This window comes from Oxyura jamaicensis, chromosome 20, assembly GCF_011077185.1.
Source record: "Oxyura jamaicensis isolate SHBP4307 breed ruddy duck chromosome 20, BPBGC_Ojam_1.0, whole genome shotgun sequence".
Classification (NCBI taxonomy): Eukaryota; Metazoa; Chordata; class Aves; order Anseriformes; family Anatidae; genus Oxyura; species Oxyura jamaicensis.
Genome location: NC_048912.1, coordinates 1,497,354 through 1,516,358, shown reverse-complemented (window position 1 = coordinate 1,516,358; position 19,005 = coordinate 1,497,354). Strand labels below are relative to the sequence as shown.

General features: G+C 42.1%; 1 protein-coding gene across 1 annotated transcript in view; it reads left to right on the top strand.

The window, feature by feature from the left end:
• The window catches only part of CEP250 (centrosomal protein 250), a 34,413-nt gene that overhangs the window by 9,253 nt on the left and 6,155 nt on the right, over positions 1-19,005 (top strand). Inside the window, 17 exon segments of the mRNA XM_035343944.1 lie at positions 424-606; positions 1,445-1,589; positions 1,880-2,026; positions 2,196-2,426; positions 3,915-4,108; positions 6,175-6,302; positions 6,483-6,652; positions 7,452-7,631; positions 8,707-8,841; positions 9,149-9,292; positions 9,739-10,040; positions 12,904-13,063; positions 13,838-14,162; positions 14,570-14,697; positions 14,960-15,080; positions 16,605-16,759; positions 18,500-19,005. The exon segment at positions 18,500-19,005 is cut by the window's right edge and continues 4 nt beyond it. Of these exon segments, the coding sequence (XP_035199835.1) occupies positions 424-606; positions 1,445-1,589; positions 1,880-2,026; positions 2,196-2,426; positions 3,915-4,108; positions 6,175-6,302; positions 6,483-6,652; positions 7,452-7,631; positions 8,707-8,841; positions 9,149-9,292; positions 9,739-10,040; positions 12,904-13,063; positions 13,838-14,162; positions 14,570-14,697; positions 14,960-15,080; positions 16,605-16,759; positions 18,500-19,005 (3,354 nt within the window).

Here is a 19,005-nt window from a genome sequence, read left to right as displayed (position 1 = left end):
TCTCCTGTGTTTTATAGACAATCTACTTCCAGCTTTGGGAGTTCTAAGATGTTATGGTCAAAGAACTCTCCTTCCCTACTGTTCATATGCGTCTCTTCAGCACTTTAGCATCCTCCTCTCAGTGCTTTCCATGCTCTACTGCTATTCTAAGGCTGTCTTTGGAAATGTAGAGCAATGTCGTAATACAAGATGCATCCTTCTCAACATACCACTTCTCTAAATTCTGTTCTTTGGGTGCCTCCCTAGCCACTGCTTCTCACTGAATGCAAGCCAAAGCCTACCTTAAGTTCTCCTCCACTCTGTGGTTATCTTGTGAGGAGAAGAGTCCTTCCTTATCTTGCTCCTCACAACTCCATCCTAGAATTGTGAAAATGGGATCAATGGTTGTGCAGGTCTCCTCATTCTTTTAACTTGTTTCTGCAGTGACTGTGCAAAACTAGAGAAAGCCAGGAGAGAGTTACAGCAACAGCTAGATGAAAGTGAGCAAGAAGCCTCTCATCTGCGTCGAAGTAACACTGAACTGCAGCTGAAGGAAGATTCAGCCCAAGGGGAAAAGCTGGAGCAGCAACAAGCAATGGAGAGAGTATGTCATGACCAGGACCTCCTGTGAGTGTTAAAGCTTTCTCTGGGCAGGGCTGAGCATTTGCTAGAGTTTAGGAGATCTTTGTCCACAACAAAGGAATGAATTTCTTGTGTTTATCATCTGTAGTGTAGAAAATTGAGGGAGTACATGGGCAGGTCTGGGTACCTACTGACATACAGCATAGCTGCCTCCTTGGCCTTTCTGACCCTTTAAAAAAATCTTTCCAAACCTGACTGGAGTAGTTGATGACAGGCATAAACTGAAACAGATATTCAGACTGGATTTAAATGAAAAAATAAATAAATAAAAACCATGATAATCACACAGTAGAACAGGTTGCCCAGAGACGTTGAGAAGGTTCCACCCCTGGGAATTTGAAAAATCCAGCTGGATAGAGCCTTGAGCAACCTGGACTGATCCCATGGCTGATCCTGCTTTGAGCTGAAGATTGGGCTGGAAACCTCCTGGGGTCCCTTCCAGCCTGAATCACTCTATAATCCTATGATCATTGGTTTGAAAATTCATATACATCCCCTCCCCAAATAGATTGCAAGCTCTTTCATTGCTGAAGGTGAGAACAGTTTGGGGAAATTTTATGTAAACCCCAAAAAATTATCTTACCCAAAGAAGAACTTTGCTGTCTTCTATCCATTGCATCAAAAAGGAGATGAACATTTCACCTACATCAATGACAAAGAGTGGCACAGCTCTAGTCAGAAAATCCCATCATTCTTCAAGTGTAAATAGAAAGTTGGTGGAAATCCCTCAAACTGCTGTATCTGGGGTGTAGTATGTAGTTTTTGTTTTGGAAATTATAATGTTTTTGTCACTAAAAACATGTTTATCTTTCCCCTTCTCAAGACTGAAGGACTTAGCTGCACTCGAAGCAAAACAATCATTATTACAGAGTGAGTTGGTAGTCACAAGAGAGATGCTGGAGGAATCACACCTTCAGAGGGATCTGCTGCAGCAAGAGAAACATGAGCTTACAATGGCACTGGAAAAGGTATGGCCATTTTTTCCTAGGTAGCACTTGTGGGAGAGGGGGTTCTGATAGCAAGACCCCCACAGATGCTGTTTCTGGCAGTAGAAGTCAGGGAAAAATGGTGTTATCCTTCTTGGACAATGCTGTGATCCATACAGATTCTGTGGTGGATTGAGTCCCCACATACTTATTGGAAAGGTTTAACTGGGAGTACATGAGGCTTGTCAGAGATGCAAAGCGGATCTGGAGTTGCTGCTTTAAGTCAGGGATTATTCCTGTTTTGTTTTCATGTTGTTCATTTGTCTCTTCAGGCGGAGCAGTCAGTAGCAGAGTTGACAGAGGCTCAGAATAAGCAGAGTTCTGAAATAGCTGATCTACATGTTGCCACAGCAAAGATGAGCAGTATTAATGAAGCTCTTGCATTGGATAAAGTGCAATTGAACAAGCTTGTGTTGCAGGTGAGCAGAGTTTCCAAGGATTCTGCCAGGTGATTGTCTCCAGCTGCTGTTTCTTTTCAGACTTTGCCTTCAGACAGGATGACTGAATATCCAGAAGTGTTACTTTTCTGTCCAGACTTTATGCAGAGTAAATCTTACTTTTGTTTCCTCTCTGCTTCCATGACTGTAGCTGGAGCAAGAGACCGAAGTTCTGTCAGGTAAAGTGGATGAGATGGAGAGAGCAAAGATCTCTGTACAGGAGAAGATGAGCTCTTATAAAAGAACAAATGAAGAGCTTTGCGCAGAGAAATCCCACCTGGAGCAGCTGCTGAAGAAAGCAGAGGAGCAACAGGAGGGTCTGCAGGTGCAACTGAGATTACTGTCAGAGGAGAAAGAAGAAACCCAGGAAAAACTCAACCAGGTAAGACAAAAAACCTGGTTCTTCTGGGTAGGCATTTGGCTGCTTGTCTCAGGGAAGCTGTGTCTGATATTTCAGTGCTTTTGTCGACAAGACGCTTGGTAGTACTGGAGGTCAGAAAGCTCTGTTTACTTCCTTTTAGAAATGGTTTGGTGGCCTGCGGAGATTGTAGTTCTGAGGGGTTGATCTGTCCTTTGCTTCTACAGCATATTTTAAACTGTTTTCTCCTTTTTCCTTGCTTTTGATAAACTTCATAGAAATTACTTTTGTTGCTTGTGCACCTGAATGAGGCTACCACTGTTATCTGTGGCAAAAGAAGCATACATTGTAGCTCTTCATCTTTTTCTGAGGTAAAAAACAGGCTGTATGTTTCCATTTATGCTTTTTGTTGTGAAGACCACGACTTTCAGAACTCCATTCTCATGTTCAAACCTAGGAAGCAGTACAGAGGTGCAAGTCAATATCTACTGCCTTATACTGCTACGAAGGGGAATGACATCTTGCTGTTATTGTGCAAACTACATTTTAAGACAAGACATAAATTGTAGGTTTGAATTGTTAGAGCCTCTTTAGGCTTTCAGGAAGAATTTAAGAAATAGGTGAACAGGCAAGATTCTTTTCTCTGGACTAACTGATTTCAATATATTAGAGAAAAAGCTTGTGAGAATTGTATCACTGGAGGAGAGTTTTTCATCATTTAAATGACAGATTTGTAATGTACAATCTTTGGTATTTGGGGATAACTGAGAGGAAAATAGCTTGTTTCTCATGGTTTGTTCTGTTTTAGTCTTTGGCTATAGGGTAAGTTGTTTGTCAAGTACAAAGCAGAGGTGTTATATTGAAGATAAAAGCTTAAAAATCATGGTTAATCTTCAAGATTGATTATCAGCAAGGTATATTAGACAACTTATTTGTGTAAGATGATTAAACATTATTACTGACATGAATTACTATATAGAGTCTACCATTTTTTTGGCCATGTCAGCCAGACTTTCACTAAATGACAATGCTCACCATAAGGGCTGTTTCCCTATCAAACATCACCTCACTGCATTCTACAGCTTTACAATTATTATTTATTTTTTTTTGAAGGAGAAACCATATTTATTTTAACTCTCTTCAGTGAGGAAAGTTGCTTTTGCTCAAATGTACCTGAAAATATCCAGCACTGATACAGATTCTGAGAGAATTTTAGTTTGCAAGGTAGCGGTTCTGGAAAATGCAGGTTTTTTGCATGAAAACACATAGCCTGGGGTATGTACATTTGTCCTCAAGTAGCTGTCTGGTCCCAGCCAAGCCAGTATGGCCCTACACATCACTTCCAAGTCCCAGTGCCTTTCGGAAGCCCAAAGTATTAGTGCTGTATACAGCAGCTGCTCTTAGGCTTTCATCCCACAGTACAGGAGCTCTAACTGATTCAGAAGTGACACTGGTTGGCTCTGAGCAAATCTTCAGAGAAATGACTAGAACTGTATTTTGTCCTGCTTTCAGGTTTACCTCCAGCAAGAGTCAGCTAGCAGTGGTTTGGAGCAGTTGCGCCAAGAGTCCTCTCGCCAAGAGGATGCACTGGCCAAGGTGTCCAAAGAGAAGGAATTCCTGGTGCATGAGAAGGCTGCCCTTGAAGTGCGACTGGCAGCCATGGAACGGGACAGACAAGGCCTTTCAGAGCAGCTGGCAGAGGCCAGGTAAAGGCAGGGAGGAGGCCCTAGACAGGACATTATTTAATGTCTGTAATTATAAAGGTGGTAATCATTACACAAGGATTTATTGCAAACTGTATGCTTTTCAGACAGCTTGACCTTCCATAGACAGAAAACTGAAGAATCTTGAGGGGAAAAAAAAACAACCCGTATATCATGGTTTGAATGTTATTTTTCTGAGAGCTAAATCTAATAAAGCCTTGGGCTCATGTTTGTGCTACCTTGCACGTGACTGTGAAGTCTAAAGCAAGCCAATCTGAATCCTTAGTATCAGGTACCTTGGCTCTGCATTGAGAAGTAACAGCACCATGCGCCCTGCTTGCATCTACATGTTTAAGAGGCTTCTCTTTGTTTCTGTTTTCTTGTTCTGTATATTTGCACAGAGATCTTTTAAGATTCGAGGGTACTATATACAGGCATTCTGAGTAGGACACTGTCATATAGGGTGAAGCTAGAGGCTTCTGCTGAAGATCTTGAGGACTTTCTGTTTCTAAACTAACTCATGTTAACTGTGGTACAGGACCTGGGTTTGGTTCTGCCTGCAGCGTGGAAGCTTCTTTTGAATCCTTGCCAGTCTTTGCGAATTGCTTATCACTGATCTGAGAGTCCTGTACACATTAGCACGTGGCCTCTAGAGACAGGTATCACAGAGGTGTTATGCAGAGAAAGAACAAGATACTGTCCTTGTGCTGTATCAGGTTACTAAGATCAAATGTGACAAGTTCTGCTTTTCACAAAGTTTGTCCTCTGTTCTAGGTGGCTTTTAGAAGACCCCTGAACTTGCAAAGCTGTATAAATGTTATTTTGGAGATTGTCTGTCATGCATCATGACTTATGCTTGACCACTCCAGAGTATGTTGTTGGCAAGGCTGATAAACCCTGTTTCAGCTCAGTCTGTTTCTTGAGAGCTGCTGCTTCTTCTGAGTTCCAGCTTCTCTTATTTGATCCAGCTGAATAATATCTTGTCAGTTTGGCTGTACTGCTTGTTCATAACTTTTATTGCTGGCTAAACTTCCAGAGGAATGTGTAGCCAGAGCTGCAAGGTAGAATATGATAAATTTTGAACTTGAACTGTCTATAAACAGCTCTTCGCTTTCTTCTAATGTCTGTAACACTGATGTGATTTTCCACGTTTTATCAGCGTAGGTGAAGTGGAGGATACTTACTGCTTGTTTATATCTGTTCCATATATTGTCATGAAAACAGACTGGCAGTAGCTACTTACAGAGAGTCTTTATTAAGCATTCGTCTCTTTTTATTTTTCAGTGACAGCATCAGTAAAAAGAAGATAAATTAGTTATAAAGAACCTTTGTTAATAGATAAAAGCATTACCAAGAAGAATCAACTGCTTTTGCCAGATGATGGTCTCGAGCCTTTTGCTGTCACAGTTTTGGACTTCTCTGTTCTGTTTCCAAGGCTGATTTCTATTTATCCTTTAAGTGTAGCACATTTACTTTGGACTGCCAGAGATTGGCACAGTCAAATATATGTGTTTGTTCCTCTTGCTTGAAGATATGTCCTCCATTGTACAATACAGCAGGGAAATGTTGCTGTTGTGGGTTTTACTGCTGTATCTTTAAAGATGTTATCCTAATTGTGTCCCTGTACTAATGAAGCAATGCTGTATGTTGTAAGACACTGGCACACAGGACTCAGTGCAGGGAAGTAACTTCAGCTCCAGGTTCCAAAATCCTGTGTGTCATTCAGAAGTGCTGATGATATCAGGGCTGTGAGCCCTGATGGATGGATGTTTGCTTGCTGGTGCAGACTCTGTGGGCACAGCTACCTGTGTGTCATAGATCAGATGACAGCAATTTAAGATTTGGCTTTTGAGATCAAATTAGACTGTACTTCCTGTGTTATGCTAGGTCATAATTAAAACCTGGGCATTCCCTTGGAGAGGCCTGCCTTTGTGAACATATGTTTTATGTTCATAAATTTCCACACAACCCATCTCAGGTGTGGGGATTATGAACCACTTCTTACTGGAATAACTCCCTGAGCATGTTAGGAGTAAGAAGTTCATTCTTTCTATATTTACAACATGTAGGTCAGCAAAGGAGACCCTGGAATCCAGCCTGTTTGAGGCTCAGCAGCGCATATCTCAGCTGGAGATCACCAGGAGTCAGCTTGAGATCCAACTGCATACAGTCATCCAGGCTAAGGAAGTGGTGCAAGGTGAGAGCCTCATGTATTTTGTCTCTGGTGATACTCTCACCTGGTTGCAGTGCAGTGCTGAGGAATGAAGAAGATGCAGCCAGAGCCCTTTTGCTCTGAAATTAAAATAGATTAAGGTTAGCAAAACAGAACCATCGTTTCTGTAGGTACTGAATTTCTTGCCATTTGTCATGTTTGCAGCGGAAGTGAAGTGTCTTCAATGTGAGCTGGAAGCAGAGAGATCTTTGATGAAGCAGGAACAGGAAAAGATGGCAGAACAGCTACTGCAGACAGAACAGCAGTATAACAATGCTCTCAAACTTCATCAAACTGATCACGAATTGGAAATAAACAAACTCCTACAAGACCTGGTAGGAAACAATATGGTTTCAAGCAATCTTTGTGGGATGGCTTTAGCAGAATTATAGCCCGAGCCTGAGAAATGGCAGTAATCATCTGTCATAGGTCACACACCGCTACGTCAGACAGCAGAGCCACTGGCTCATACTTGAAGTCTCATATGTGAAGGCCCACATGACTATGTCAGGACAGTAAATGCAGTCACTGATTCTGTGTGGCCATAAGACAAATTCAGCAGAAGGTTGGGTGAACTTAACCCAAAGCCTTGCAGCAAAGGGGTAGGATCTTGACCAGACTTCTATCATGAAGTATAATACTAATGTTCCTGCCAAATGCAATCACAGAAACTATGTTCCTTTCTTTCTTATGTTCCTTCCTTAATGCTTGACAGAGGTATTACCCTTGGGTTTAAAGCACATGGGACAAGCTCCTTGATCCTGGTACTTCAGTCCATGGTCTGTCTTGTCACTAGAGCATCAGGATACTGGCCTTTTTCTCACCCTGCAGTCCGTCTGCATCTTTTTATTGAATAAAATGGAATTGAGTTCTGAAAATGGAGATGAGAACAGAGAGAGATGCTAAGAACAAAGGTGCTAGGAAACCATCAGAGGTGTTAGGCAGCCATCAGAGACGTGAAGGTGTTATCTTCTTTTATTCCACCTGCTGACCTGCCTTTTAAGTTCCTTGATAGGCTACAAGGTGACTGCTGTTTGCTCTTCAGGCAGAGGCTTGTGGGAGGGATGAAGATTTACATGTTTCTCATGAGGTTACCTGAGACTTCATCTTGAAATCTTTTCCTTCACTCATCAGGCAAATGAGCGGGAAGAGCACCATTTAGAGCTGCAGGAGATGCTGGAGCACTGGAAAAAGGAGAAAGCAGAGACAGAAGGTGAGCATGAGAAGAAGCTGTTTGATATGAAGCAGAAAGTTGCTACCATGCAAGCTCAACAAGAAGAGGAACGAACTAGAGTTGAAAATGCTAAGCAAGAGGTAAAGAGTGTGAAAGCAGAATTTGTGTTTTTACTCTTCTGGTCTCCTTATTGGTAATTTTTCTCTTGACACTGCACATCTGGGTAGAGATGTCTGTTGGATGCCCTTCTGTAAACAGGAGTTGCCTTAGCAAAAATAAGACTTTTGTGCCATGAAGCACAATGCCTATAATGCAAGAGACTACCAGAGTGTAAGTTTAAGAAAGACAGGAAGTCCATTGCAGACATGAAGATAGCAAAAACACCATAATCATATCTCACAGTGGTAAGCTGAAGGAAGCAACGTGTACAGAAAAAATAGAGTTATGGGAGTTAGATGGATATTGGACTGTGAGAGCATGCCTTGAGTGTCCCTTTTTTCCTGAAGTATTTGAAGTGTTTTCTACTTTGAATTTGGTGAAGTGAAAGGCATGCAGGACTCTTTGGCAGTGGCAAAGAAATGTTTCTGAGTAGTTGTGATCAAAGTCACTTGCTGGGTAACTGTTTTGTGACCAGACTCCTGTGCCAAAGCAACCCTATTGTGTGCTGAGAGTCCTCCTTGTGTTCTACCCAAATTCCTTCTTATGCAGATTGACAAGGCATGGCTGTACCCATAGTTATGTCTGCAGGTACTGGAATGACAGAATCAGCTGTAAGAGGTGGCAGCGTATCCTTAAAACTGAAGTAATTTTCACCAAGCCCCACTGAGAATACATGAGTTTTCTGAAGGAGCTGCTAGCTTCAGCCTTCTGGCAGACTTGTGTGTTCTCTACTGCAAAGTGGATGCAAGAGTCTGTATTAAAAGACGAACAGGACACAACAGAAGGCGAAGAATACCCTCACCACCACTAGAAAAAGGTTACACACATTCCTATTAGACGATTAAGAGTTTACTGAAGGCTCAGTCACAGATGGACTGCAGATGTTTATACTGCCAAACTCACTTAGGAATCTGTGCCATCTAGTGACCTAGGAAACCAGCAGCATGTTTCTTTAAGAATGTGTGAACCTATCAGCCTTCCTTCCAAGTCTTTGAAGTCCATGTGCATTTTTTCTGTGAAAATTAAACCTGTCTTTTCCTTTCTCTTTCTGTACAGGTCCTGCTAGAAAAAGAAAGTGAGAAAAAAGCTTTATTAGAGACACTACTCCAAACTCAGGGAGAGTTAACAGAAGCCTGCCAACAGCTTGAGCAACTCAGGCAAGAGGTGAAAGAGCAGCAAGTGTATGGGCAGGTAAGTGTCACTAGTAGGGCAGGTAGAAAATACAAGCAGTTGGTAATAGAGCCAAGTAAACAGTGAAGGATGCTAAGAAGAAAATGAAACACAGGTCCTGGGACTGAAGAGGCAAGAACTACTGTAGACACTGAAAGCACAGAGCATGGTAAGCTCCAGAAGCCAGCAAAAGGAAGGAAGGTTTGCAATAGAAGGAGTGGTGGGTAGAAAAGGAGAAAGTGGCTGAATGAATGTGAACGAGACAGAAAGAGGAAAAACATGGAGCTGATGGCAGATCCCAGTAACTTGCCAACATTTGTCTTTACAGAACATAACAGAAAAGCTGCAAGCAGAGCTACGAGAAACTCATTGTAAGATCAAGACAGTGGAGAATATGCATAAGGAAGAAATCAAAACCATCAAAGAGGAATTGAATGTTCTTCTTCAACAGAGGGATGATCTACAAAAACAGGTGACTTAAACAGCAAAAGATATTTTAGTCATCAAACAAGTCATGTCTCCACTTCTTGCTTTTCTGTTGCAGAACAGGCTGTTGGAGTAATTCCTCTGACTGCCATCATACTGTGGTCTCCATCTCAGCTGGTCTAAAGGAGACGTACCAGTCACCTGAATCTCAGCTGCTGCCCTGGACAGATGGGCTACTCCTTTTGCCTGTTTGCCAGTAATCATCAGAATGGAGTTTTGCTGGTCTGTTACTGCTAGCCTTGATTTTTAAGGTTTTTATCAGACAAACATGACATACCTCTAGATTTTTATACGAGTCAGTTGTGTCCATTGTGAATTTGGTACTGCGTGATAAGATGAAATTTAAATCCGTTCTTCCCCTTTCTTCATAGTACGTGATACGGCTGACAGTGACAAGCTGTAGTTTTTGAGTGCTGTTATGTGTTACTTCAGGTGGAAGAGTTGACATCTCAGCTAGCAGCTTCCCAAGAGTCCCAGCAAGCAATTGGCCACAAAGCTCAGCAGGATTTGAATGAGGCACGGGAATTATCAAGGCAGAAGGTACTGGAGGTTGTGCACCTCCAGAGGATTTTGGATGAAAAGAGGAGCCAGTGGGAAGAGGTAGAACATCAGAACAAAGAGCTGCAAGTGCGTCTGCAGTCCTTGGAGGGGGAAAGGAGTCGATGGGAAGAAGTGGAGCGTCACAACGCAGAATTTGAGGCTTCACTGAAGGTCCTAGAGAGTGAAAGAGCCAGGTAATTGAAAGCCTGCAAGATTCTCTGTTCTATTTAATTAATTCCCTCTTTTAGACTTTTGCATATGAAAATGGCTCTTTTTTTCTTTCAGTTACACTTTTTCTCTGAAGCCAGTGGCTTTTGAACTAGTCTTTTCCTTAAAAGGAGGTGTTCTTTTATTATGTCAGCATGTAAATACTGTAAATTAAACTTTTGGGCGTTTAAGCCTAAAACGCAACAAAGGAGGCAGGACAAGCAGTATAATGGGCTAAATAGATCCACCAGCTCCACCTTGGGTTCACTACACTTTAACCATTTAAGATCTGCACTAGTCTTCCATCCTTATACTTCTGATTGGAAGAAGCAGTCATGAAACTTGGAGGTTCCCAAGAAACGAGCGTGTTTTTCATTGCCATGTGTTACCCCATTCCTCAAAATATCCTAACAGGCATCTGGAGATGCTCAAGCAGGGTCCCTTCTAGCCTTAACAGTTACCAGTGTTATTGTCCAAGGAGTGCAACAAAGAAGAGAAAGGAGGCTACTTCATCTGGTGAAATCCTGCCAATCTTCAACAGAACTCTTCACTGAAGAAGATAAGTAAAAGGCAGAGTACTCTTTTCCTGCTAAGAGGGATTCTACATCTTATATATGGATCTGAGTATTTCCTCCAAATCTCCATTACCACTTCTGGTATCTGCTTTCATTTCCCTAGCTGAACTTAATATGGGTGCTGGCAAGTCTTACGAAACTCCCCAGATATCACCTTGGTTTCAGTTGCTGTACCTACCAGCATGTACAAGCTTGGGAAACAAATTTTCTCTTTATTAAAAAAACCTCTGTTTGACTCTCATAAGTCCTTTTTTTCATCTTTTTCTCAAATGTCTTCATTTCAATACTTTATTTTGGCTTTGCAAGCTATATGGTATCACTATTTGCACCACGGTACTAGTCTTAGCTTCCACCAAGTTGTTTGCTGGACCAATGATCTGAGTGTCTTCTTGGTGGAAGGACCTCAGGACCCTCCCCACTCGAGTCTTGCATTCAGAAATATTACCCTTGGTGTTCCAGTCTTTCAAGCCTTTGATTCATTCATGTCTTGCTTGTTGCATTGTTACCTGTATGTGAAATCAGCTTTTAGTAACTATTGGCTCAGCTAGAAAGACTGGGGAAATTAAGACACCCATGGCCAGTCTCTTCCTATGCTAGTTTTTTTGGGATGTTACTGTTGTAAGGATATACCTGAAGATCCTACCAGAAGTGGTTTCTGGATTGTCTAGCAGGATCACCCTTCCTGCATCTTATTCCCAATCCCTATTTATCCCTAAAAGAGGCAATATGAAAGATACTAGATATCAAACTTGCCTTTCTTATGGTTTAGTAGGATTTGTTCCTTTTGCTATTTACCTTTTTACCACTGAAATACGTTTGTTTCAGTAATTTATATTTGAATGCTGCCCAGTGAGTTGCTAACTGCGTTTGGATCCTTTTTGATGTAACTCCTTAGTACATAGAATCATAGAATGACTTGCCACCCACTATATCAGGTTGCCCAGGGCCTCATCTAACATGTTCTTGAACACCTGCAGGGATGGGGCATCCACAGCCTCTCTGGGCAACCTGTTCCAGTACCTCACCACCCTCTGAGTGAAGAATTTCCCCCTAACTTCTAATCAAAATCTTCCTTCTTTTAGTTTAAAACCATTCCCCCTTGTCCTGTCATTATTTGATTGAACAAAGAGTTGCTTTCCATCTTTCTTATGTTCCCTATAAGTACTGAAAAGCTACAATGAGGTCCCTCTGGAGCCTTCTCTTCTTGAGGCTGAACAGCCCCAGCTCTGTCAGCCTTTTTTCATAGGAGAGGGGCTCCTGCCCCTTGATCTTTTTCATGGCCTCCTCTGGACCCATTCTAACAGATCAACATCCTTCTTGTGCTGGGGGCACTTGGGCTGGATGCAGTACTCCAAAGTGGGGCCTCACAAGGGCAGATTAGAGGGGCACAATCACCTCCCTCGACCTCTGGACACTCCTCTGTTGATGCAGCCCAGCTGCATGTCAAGCTTTTTGTCCACCAGAACCCCCAAGTCCTTTTCTGCAGGGCTGCTCTCATTGAGTTCTTCTCCCAGTCTGTACATCTCAGAAATACTCTGTGTGGGTGCACATTATGGCTACCATGAGGGATAAGTTTCTTAGGCTGTAGCTTTCACAGAGGTGAGATAGAGGGCAATCTGTGGTAAGACAGTTCTCTAATTGTTTGTTTCTTGGTCTCCAGCCTTTGTTGCACACCTATGAGCATTAACATGAGCTCCACTGCATGGAGCCACCCAGCATAGAGGTGTGCATACAAACAAGAAGATAAAAAAGATAAAAAGGTATATTGTGAATACTAGACACTTATAAAGATGCGTTATCCATAAACCCATTCACAATTTGCATGTTTTCCTCTTCCCTGGAGCTCTTAGACTTCTGTGGCATTATTGAAGTTGAGAAGAACCAGTGGTGGGTAAAACTGCCCCTTGGTACCACCTGTACTGCAGAATGGTAGAACAGGGGATTGTACCTGTGGGTATCACTATGGCTTTTAACATCTCTGGTTTAAGTGTTTCATTATTTGTGCACCCATATTACGTTGTCTATATTCTTATTCACATTTCAAAAAAATATATATGAAATTTAGCCAATAATTCAGATTTCCGCTGTGGAAATGAGCATAGTGGTCACATGCTTGGGTGTGATTGCCAGCCTGGCTTAGAACTGAACAAGCATCCTAGTTATTTAGATAAACCTCAGCAGAGACAGTAATTTTCCCCTTGGTGGTGGAAGTCCTAAGAGGTTTTTAAATGTTATACAATGTAGTAATGAATCACATTCTCTCTCTCTCTTTCAGGCTGTCTCTGTCTCTGGAACAGAAGGAACTGAGCCTCAAGACCCTGGAAGAAAACAACCTTGCCCAGCAGAATGAGGTGTCTAAACTACTTTCTGCTATTCAACAGGCCCAGCAGCTCCATTCAGACCATGGAAGAGAAATACAAGAGCTCAACAACCAGGTGCCCGATCCAATAACATTCTCTTCTCCAGGGAAATTGAATACCACTTTCAGCTTGTAAGCCCCACCTTTTTTCCCCTTCCAACAACACATGCTCCTGTGTTCTGTGCAGAGAATTTGCACATTGAAGTGAAGGCTGAATCTGCTATGTTCTCCCTGTGTTGTCCCCTGTTCTCTCATGGCTCAAGCCATTAAATCTATGAGGAAGAGCAAAAGACTCCTTTGGAATTTCTCAGTATCTATGTTGGAATGTCCCTAGGTGGTGTTTCTATCTCTATATAGAGATAGAAACCAGCAATCTGGTGGGACAGAAGTAGTTATTGCAGTCTGTGGAAGGCACTTCCATCTCAGCCAGTTCATCTGGTGTTTCGGGGATGCACAATAAAGGATGCTGAAAGACTTCTATTTGCTTCTACTCCCAGGCATCTCTGGCAGCCTGACCTCCATGCAGGGGTGCTTGATCTGCCACCTTACCCTGCCAGCCACCTACTCAAACACATGCTGCTTCTGTTCTGAGGTTGGAAAGCGTGATGGGCTGTTGCCTTCTGGATGGGGAAGCTTCCTTTTGGCTCGTTAACCTCCAGACACCAGAATAAGTTTCTAGCTTATTGTCTGAATCCTTGTGTTTTTTTTTGTTTGTTTGCTTGCTTGTTTGTTTTTCCTTTTGTTTCCAATGTGGTTGTTGCTTAAAGTAACTCTTTATTTTTCCCCTACTTCCTGCTCTGCTGCCTCAGTAGCAGCACTGTCCCTGAGGCTCTGTGCATCTGTGTCGTAGGTACAATCACTGCAGGAAGTGGTGCTGGAGAAGGAGGCTGGCCTGGCAGCTCGGGAGAAACAGCTATTACAGGATCTGGAGGAGTCCCGAGCCGGTGAACTGTGCTTGAGAGACTCTTTGCGCATGCTGGAGGCTGAGATGGCTGAACTTCATCTGAGGCTTTGTAGCACAGAGAACAGAGCAAAGGCATTGGCTACAGAGTGCCAGCAGGCTAACAGCGCCCGTTGTGAAGCCCAGTCACAACTGGACAAACTGCAATTGGTTCTCCACCACATGCTGTGTGATAGCACTGATACAAGCAGAAGCCTAGTCACTTGGAGTTCAGGCAAGTGTGGGAAGGTTGAGGAGACTGGAGTGCATGTAGGAGAGCAGATAAAGGGAAGGGTGTTTCTTTGCAGTCCTTATAGATTCATCCTTTCATGTCAGACTGACTCAAGCCTTGGGAAGTCATGAAAGCCTGAGGTCTCTGCACAGAGACAAGTTCCTGTTTGTATGTGGAGAAATAACCAGCACCAGAATGAAATACAGGCCCATAGTCATGTGTCAAGTGTATGTGTGTTCTTCCATGGAGCAGCATTTACATTAGTGGGCAGCAAAATAACGTTAGCCTATGACATGTCTTGCTGTAACATGAACTCTAAGGCAACAAAGGTGCTGCCACCTTCTCCTAAAGAGGCCTTGTTTGTGGGAACCCCAAATTAAAGCTTGAAACACAGTGGCTTTTTTCTTCAGAACAGGATCGTGTTTGGGGCCTAACTGTTTCTCAGGCCAGGGAAGTCCCCGTAGAGCTCACAGTGGACAGAGTGGCAGCAGCCATAGAAGACCTGCGTCAGGACCTGAGGCAGACTCAGCAAGATCTGGTAATGTGTCTCTGTAGTGCATGCAGAAATCCTGTCCTGCTGAACTGAGCTGAGAAGCAGAGTGCCAGTGCCAGAACTGGTGTAAATTGTAGGCCAGGTTTGCTTGCTGCCATGGGGGAAATGGATGATCATGATTACATTTACCATTAATGTCCAACTGCCCCCTCCCACCTTGGTTACTTCTGCCTTTAGCTTTTGTACCTCCTTCTCTTCTGCCAGCAGTGGCTATATGAACTCATATTGCTCTTCTTGCCTCCTCCAGAATGATGCCAGGAAGAAAATACAGGACCTTGAGCTGGAGCTGAGCAAGAGGCAAGCTGACAGGGACCACTTCAGTGCCTGCAATCAAGAACTACAGAAGCAGTTGACCCGATGCCAGGAAGGTACAGCTTTGATTTCCAACCCACTGAGCCAATCCTGTCTCATGAGCAGGGATATCTGGTGTCACCCAGGAAAAGTGCAGTGCAAGGAGATGGGAGGAGGGAAAAAGCAATCAAGTATGAGATTTGCCCATAGAACTACCGGTGAAAGCTTTTCATAACAAAAGATCCAGTGGCTGGCACTGCATATAGTGCTATGACTGGTGATATGTGTTCAGAGGTGAACCCTTTCAGGTAATATGTCACTACAAAGTAGGTATGACTTGATACCTTACAGCATCCTTCTCCATACACTGTTTAAAAATCCCAACCTGCTAAAAACCTTATCTTTGCAGACTTCCTTTTCCTCTTACATTGCCATTTCACAGAGCATCAGTTCAGTGTTGAGCTATAGTGTATTATAATTGCCAATGCATCATTTCTTCTGCTGTTTTTCCTAGTTTTCTGTTATCTTACGCTTTTGCATCCTAGTGTGTGAGCTCAAATATGTAGCAAACACAGTTTCTTGTTCCCCTAGCTACTTCTTACTTATGCCTTTGGTAACATGTTCACTTTGGATTTATGTACAAACTGCTTTTCATATACTACTGATTACCTCTTCCTCTAATCTCCAGGCCTTCACAGAGCCCTCCAGGGCTACTGTTCTCTCTGTATAAGAGCTGGACAGGCATTTCTGCTCCTCTCTCTGCTGTTATTTTCCCACTTTCCAAATCAGAATTGCTTTTCCATCTCCTTGTCTTGTTTTCCTTGTCTCAGACTACAGGAACAGGAAGTGTGGGCATTGCTCGTGCTCGTTGTCTCCTTTGCATACTGCCACCTGCTCATGTAATACCTTTAACTATTCAGTATTTCTTTCTTTGTATAACTTCTATGAGATGGAATCGCTGATAATTTTTCAGACTGTTTACAGCAGAGTTTTCCAGCCTTAGATCATCCCTATTTCTGGAAGATTTGTAGTGTTTGGTTTTCTTATCATACATTATAACAGCTTACGTACTTTAAATTTTGCCATTGGGTAGATTCGGTTTGTCCCACTGGTCTGTTCTTTTCCTGTTTAGACTAAACTGCTAGACAGGAACTATTTCTATAGTTCTATCTTTTAGCTTGTTTTAGTTCCTGTCTAATCCTGTGTGCTTCAGGTGTATGATACTCAATTGTTCTTGCTCTGCTGTTATCCTAGTATCACGGAATATTTCTTTTCTTTTTTCTCTGTCAATGCACAATGTACTTCCCTAGTATCCTTTTGGACAAATACCTTAAAGTGTATCTTAAAGCACAATGTTGGTATCTGTTCTATTTTCTAAAGCCTCTTATGTCTTCCTGGTCAATTAACTGTGTCATAGGCAGTCTTTACTTTTGCTTCTTGTTCCCACCCCCGCCCACCCCCAACCTTTTTTCTTTAGGATGCTAAATCTCTCATCTACTGTAAAACACAGACAGATAGGAAAATGTTGTTTTCTGCCAGGGATACAAATCAGTGTGGTTTTGCTTTGCTTTTTACCTTCTCCTTGACCTTTACCGCTGCAGAGAGGCAGATGGCAGAAGACAAGAAGAACTCTCTACAAGCTGCCTTGCAGGCAGAGGCTGCTGCTCTAAAAAAGGAGGCTATGACTCTACATCAAGAGGTGGCATCTTTGGAAATGAAACTTGAGAGCACTGAGAAGCAAAGAAAGGATGTGCTGGTAAGGCTAGCAGATGCCATAAAGGGCAATTTCTTGCATATTTTTTTTGGTCTTTTTCAGTAGAGAGTTCGTTTTGGTTGATGCTGTACAGGTTTAGTCCAGATCTGAGAAGATACAAATTACGCAAGCGCTGAATAAGTCTCTCATGTTTTACTTTCCCCTCCATACATTATCCCGTTTCCCAGACTTTTTCTTTCCTGCCCGTCCCTGTAGCTGAATTAGCAGAGTCAATACTTTGAATGAGAGAATACAGTCCAGAAGGGGCAGAGAACTAACATCACAAAATCCATAGAGAGAACACAAACCACTATGAAGGCAAAAAAATATTTTCACCAGTGATTATTTTTTAACTTTTCCAATAGCATTCTTCTTCTGAAGGAGGAAAAAACGCTGGAATCACATAAAACTTACTTGTAATTCAGGGTGTTTATTTTTCACAGTTCTGAATGTTTTTGCACTTGAAACTTTAGTCAAAGTAACTTTCAAACTTATTTACATTGTTCAAAGTTATTTACATAGGTTGGGCAATTATTTGATAGTGTCCAAATACATATTTAGGTTCATAAATATCTAGACCTGTAAAAAGGTGTGAGAAGAGAAAGTCTGTTAATAATAAAACTATTCATCATTGCACAGCTGAGTGCTGACTGTGGGGAAAAATAGAGAAATTTGAGAAACAAAACAGCTGAATCAGATAAATATGTATGTGTCTGCGAGGGTTGAAAAATGATTGAAAGGTTTCATTCTTTGAAACCAATCTTGATTTCAAACACAAAATGACAAGCTGTGATCTGATCATTACTCCTTCAAGTAAAGACAGTGGGGTTCCAGTACCATGAAAATGCTACACAGTAGAGGTTCCCCTGGGCAGGAGAAAAAATAACTAAAAATGTTGGAGTTGTTCTCTCTTCTCTTCCTAACAGAACATCATCATGCCACTAATTTATGCTTAATCTGGACTTTAAATCCTGGGTGCAGTTCTGGCACCTCCTCCCAAAAAGGACATATTAGAGCTAGAAGAGGTTCTTGGAAGGGCATCAAGGAAGATGGGACTACCTGAATAATCTGGAAAAGATTCAGCCTGAAGGGTAACACAGGAAAGCTCTACAATACCCTGAGAGGCAAGGAAAGAGGGGGCAGTCACATTTTTTTCCACAGAACAGAAGCCATATGTTGCAGCTAGTGAGAACCACACTGCAAATGACATGAAATAATTTTTTCTTAGAGCAGAGGAGATCTGTTGAACTTCTTGCCAAAGGGTGTTGTCAATACAGTGGGTCTATGTAGGGTCAGGAGGAATCTGTTACGTTTCTCGCAAGCTGAAACAGTGTTGGAGTTTGTGGGGGAAGTATCATCTAAACCTATCCTAATCTTAGGCTTTTTTCCCTGGGTATTCACTTACAGTCACCATTAAATACAGCATAGTAGCCTAGACATTTGAGCCAGTGCAGCTGTTCTTATATGACCAATGTTTTCGTACTTCTCCATTTACAGTGACTCAAAAACAAACAAACAAAAAACACAGTTACAGACAGAATTTGCTAAATACAGTACAGTTCTCAATATTTTTTGAGTGAAAATGGAAAATATAAATCAAACAAGGAAACTAACTGAATAGGTAGAACTTTCTACTGCTCAAACTGCAGCCCTTGACTGCCACCAAAGTGGGAATTCAAATCTAGTATGAAAACCAAATATATATAAATGGAATTATTGAATCTTTTTCTTGCTGTATTGCAGCATGAACGGGACAGACTGCAAGCAGTTGAAGAAAAACTAACGTGGGAGATAAAACTTCTTCAGGAATCAGTCACAGCCTCTGAAACACGAGCAAATACAGCAGCAGAAATGAATCACTCCCTTGAACAAGAACTTCAAACTGCATTGTCTATCTTAAAAATAAAAAATGAAGAAGTGCAAACTCAGTGGGAGAAAATCCAGATGCTACAGAAAGAGGCAGCAGATGTAAAAGCTTTGAAGGAGAATCTTACTCAAACAAATGCCATCCTATCAAAGAGAGAGGGAGAAATGAAGTTATACCAGGAACAGATGAGAATACTGGAAAACCAGGAAGAAATGCATAAAACAACTCTAGATCAGATTATTAAGGACATTAAAGAGAAAAAAGAGAAGACAGAATCCCAGCAAGAACAAATAAAGGAGCTAGAGAAGCAGCAAGAAAAACAGATGATTGCTGCAAGCAAGATGAGCAAAGACCTGGAAGACAGAGACCAGGAGATCAGATC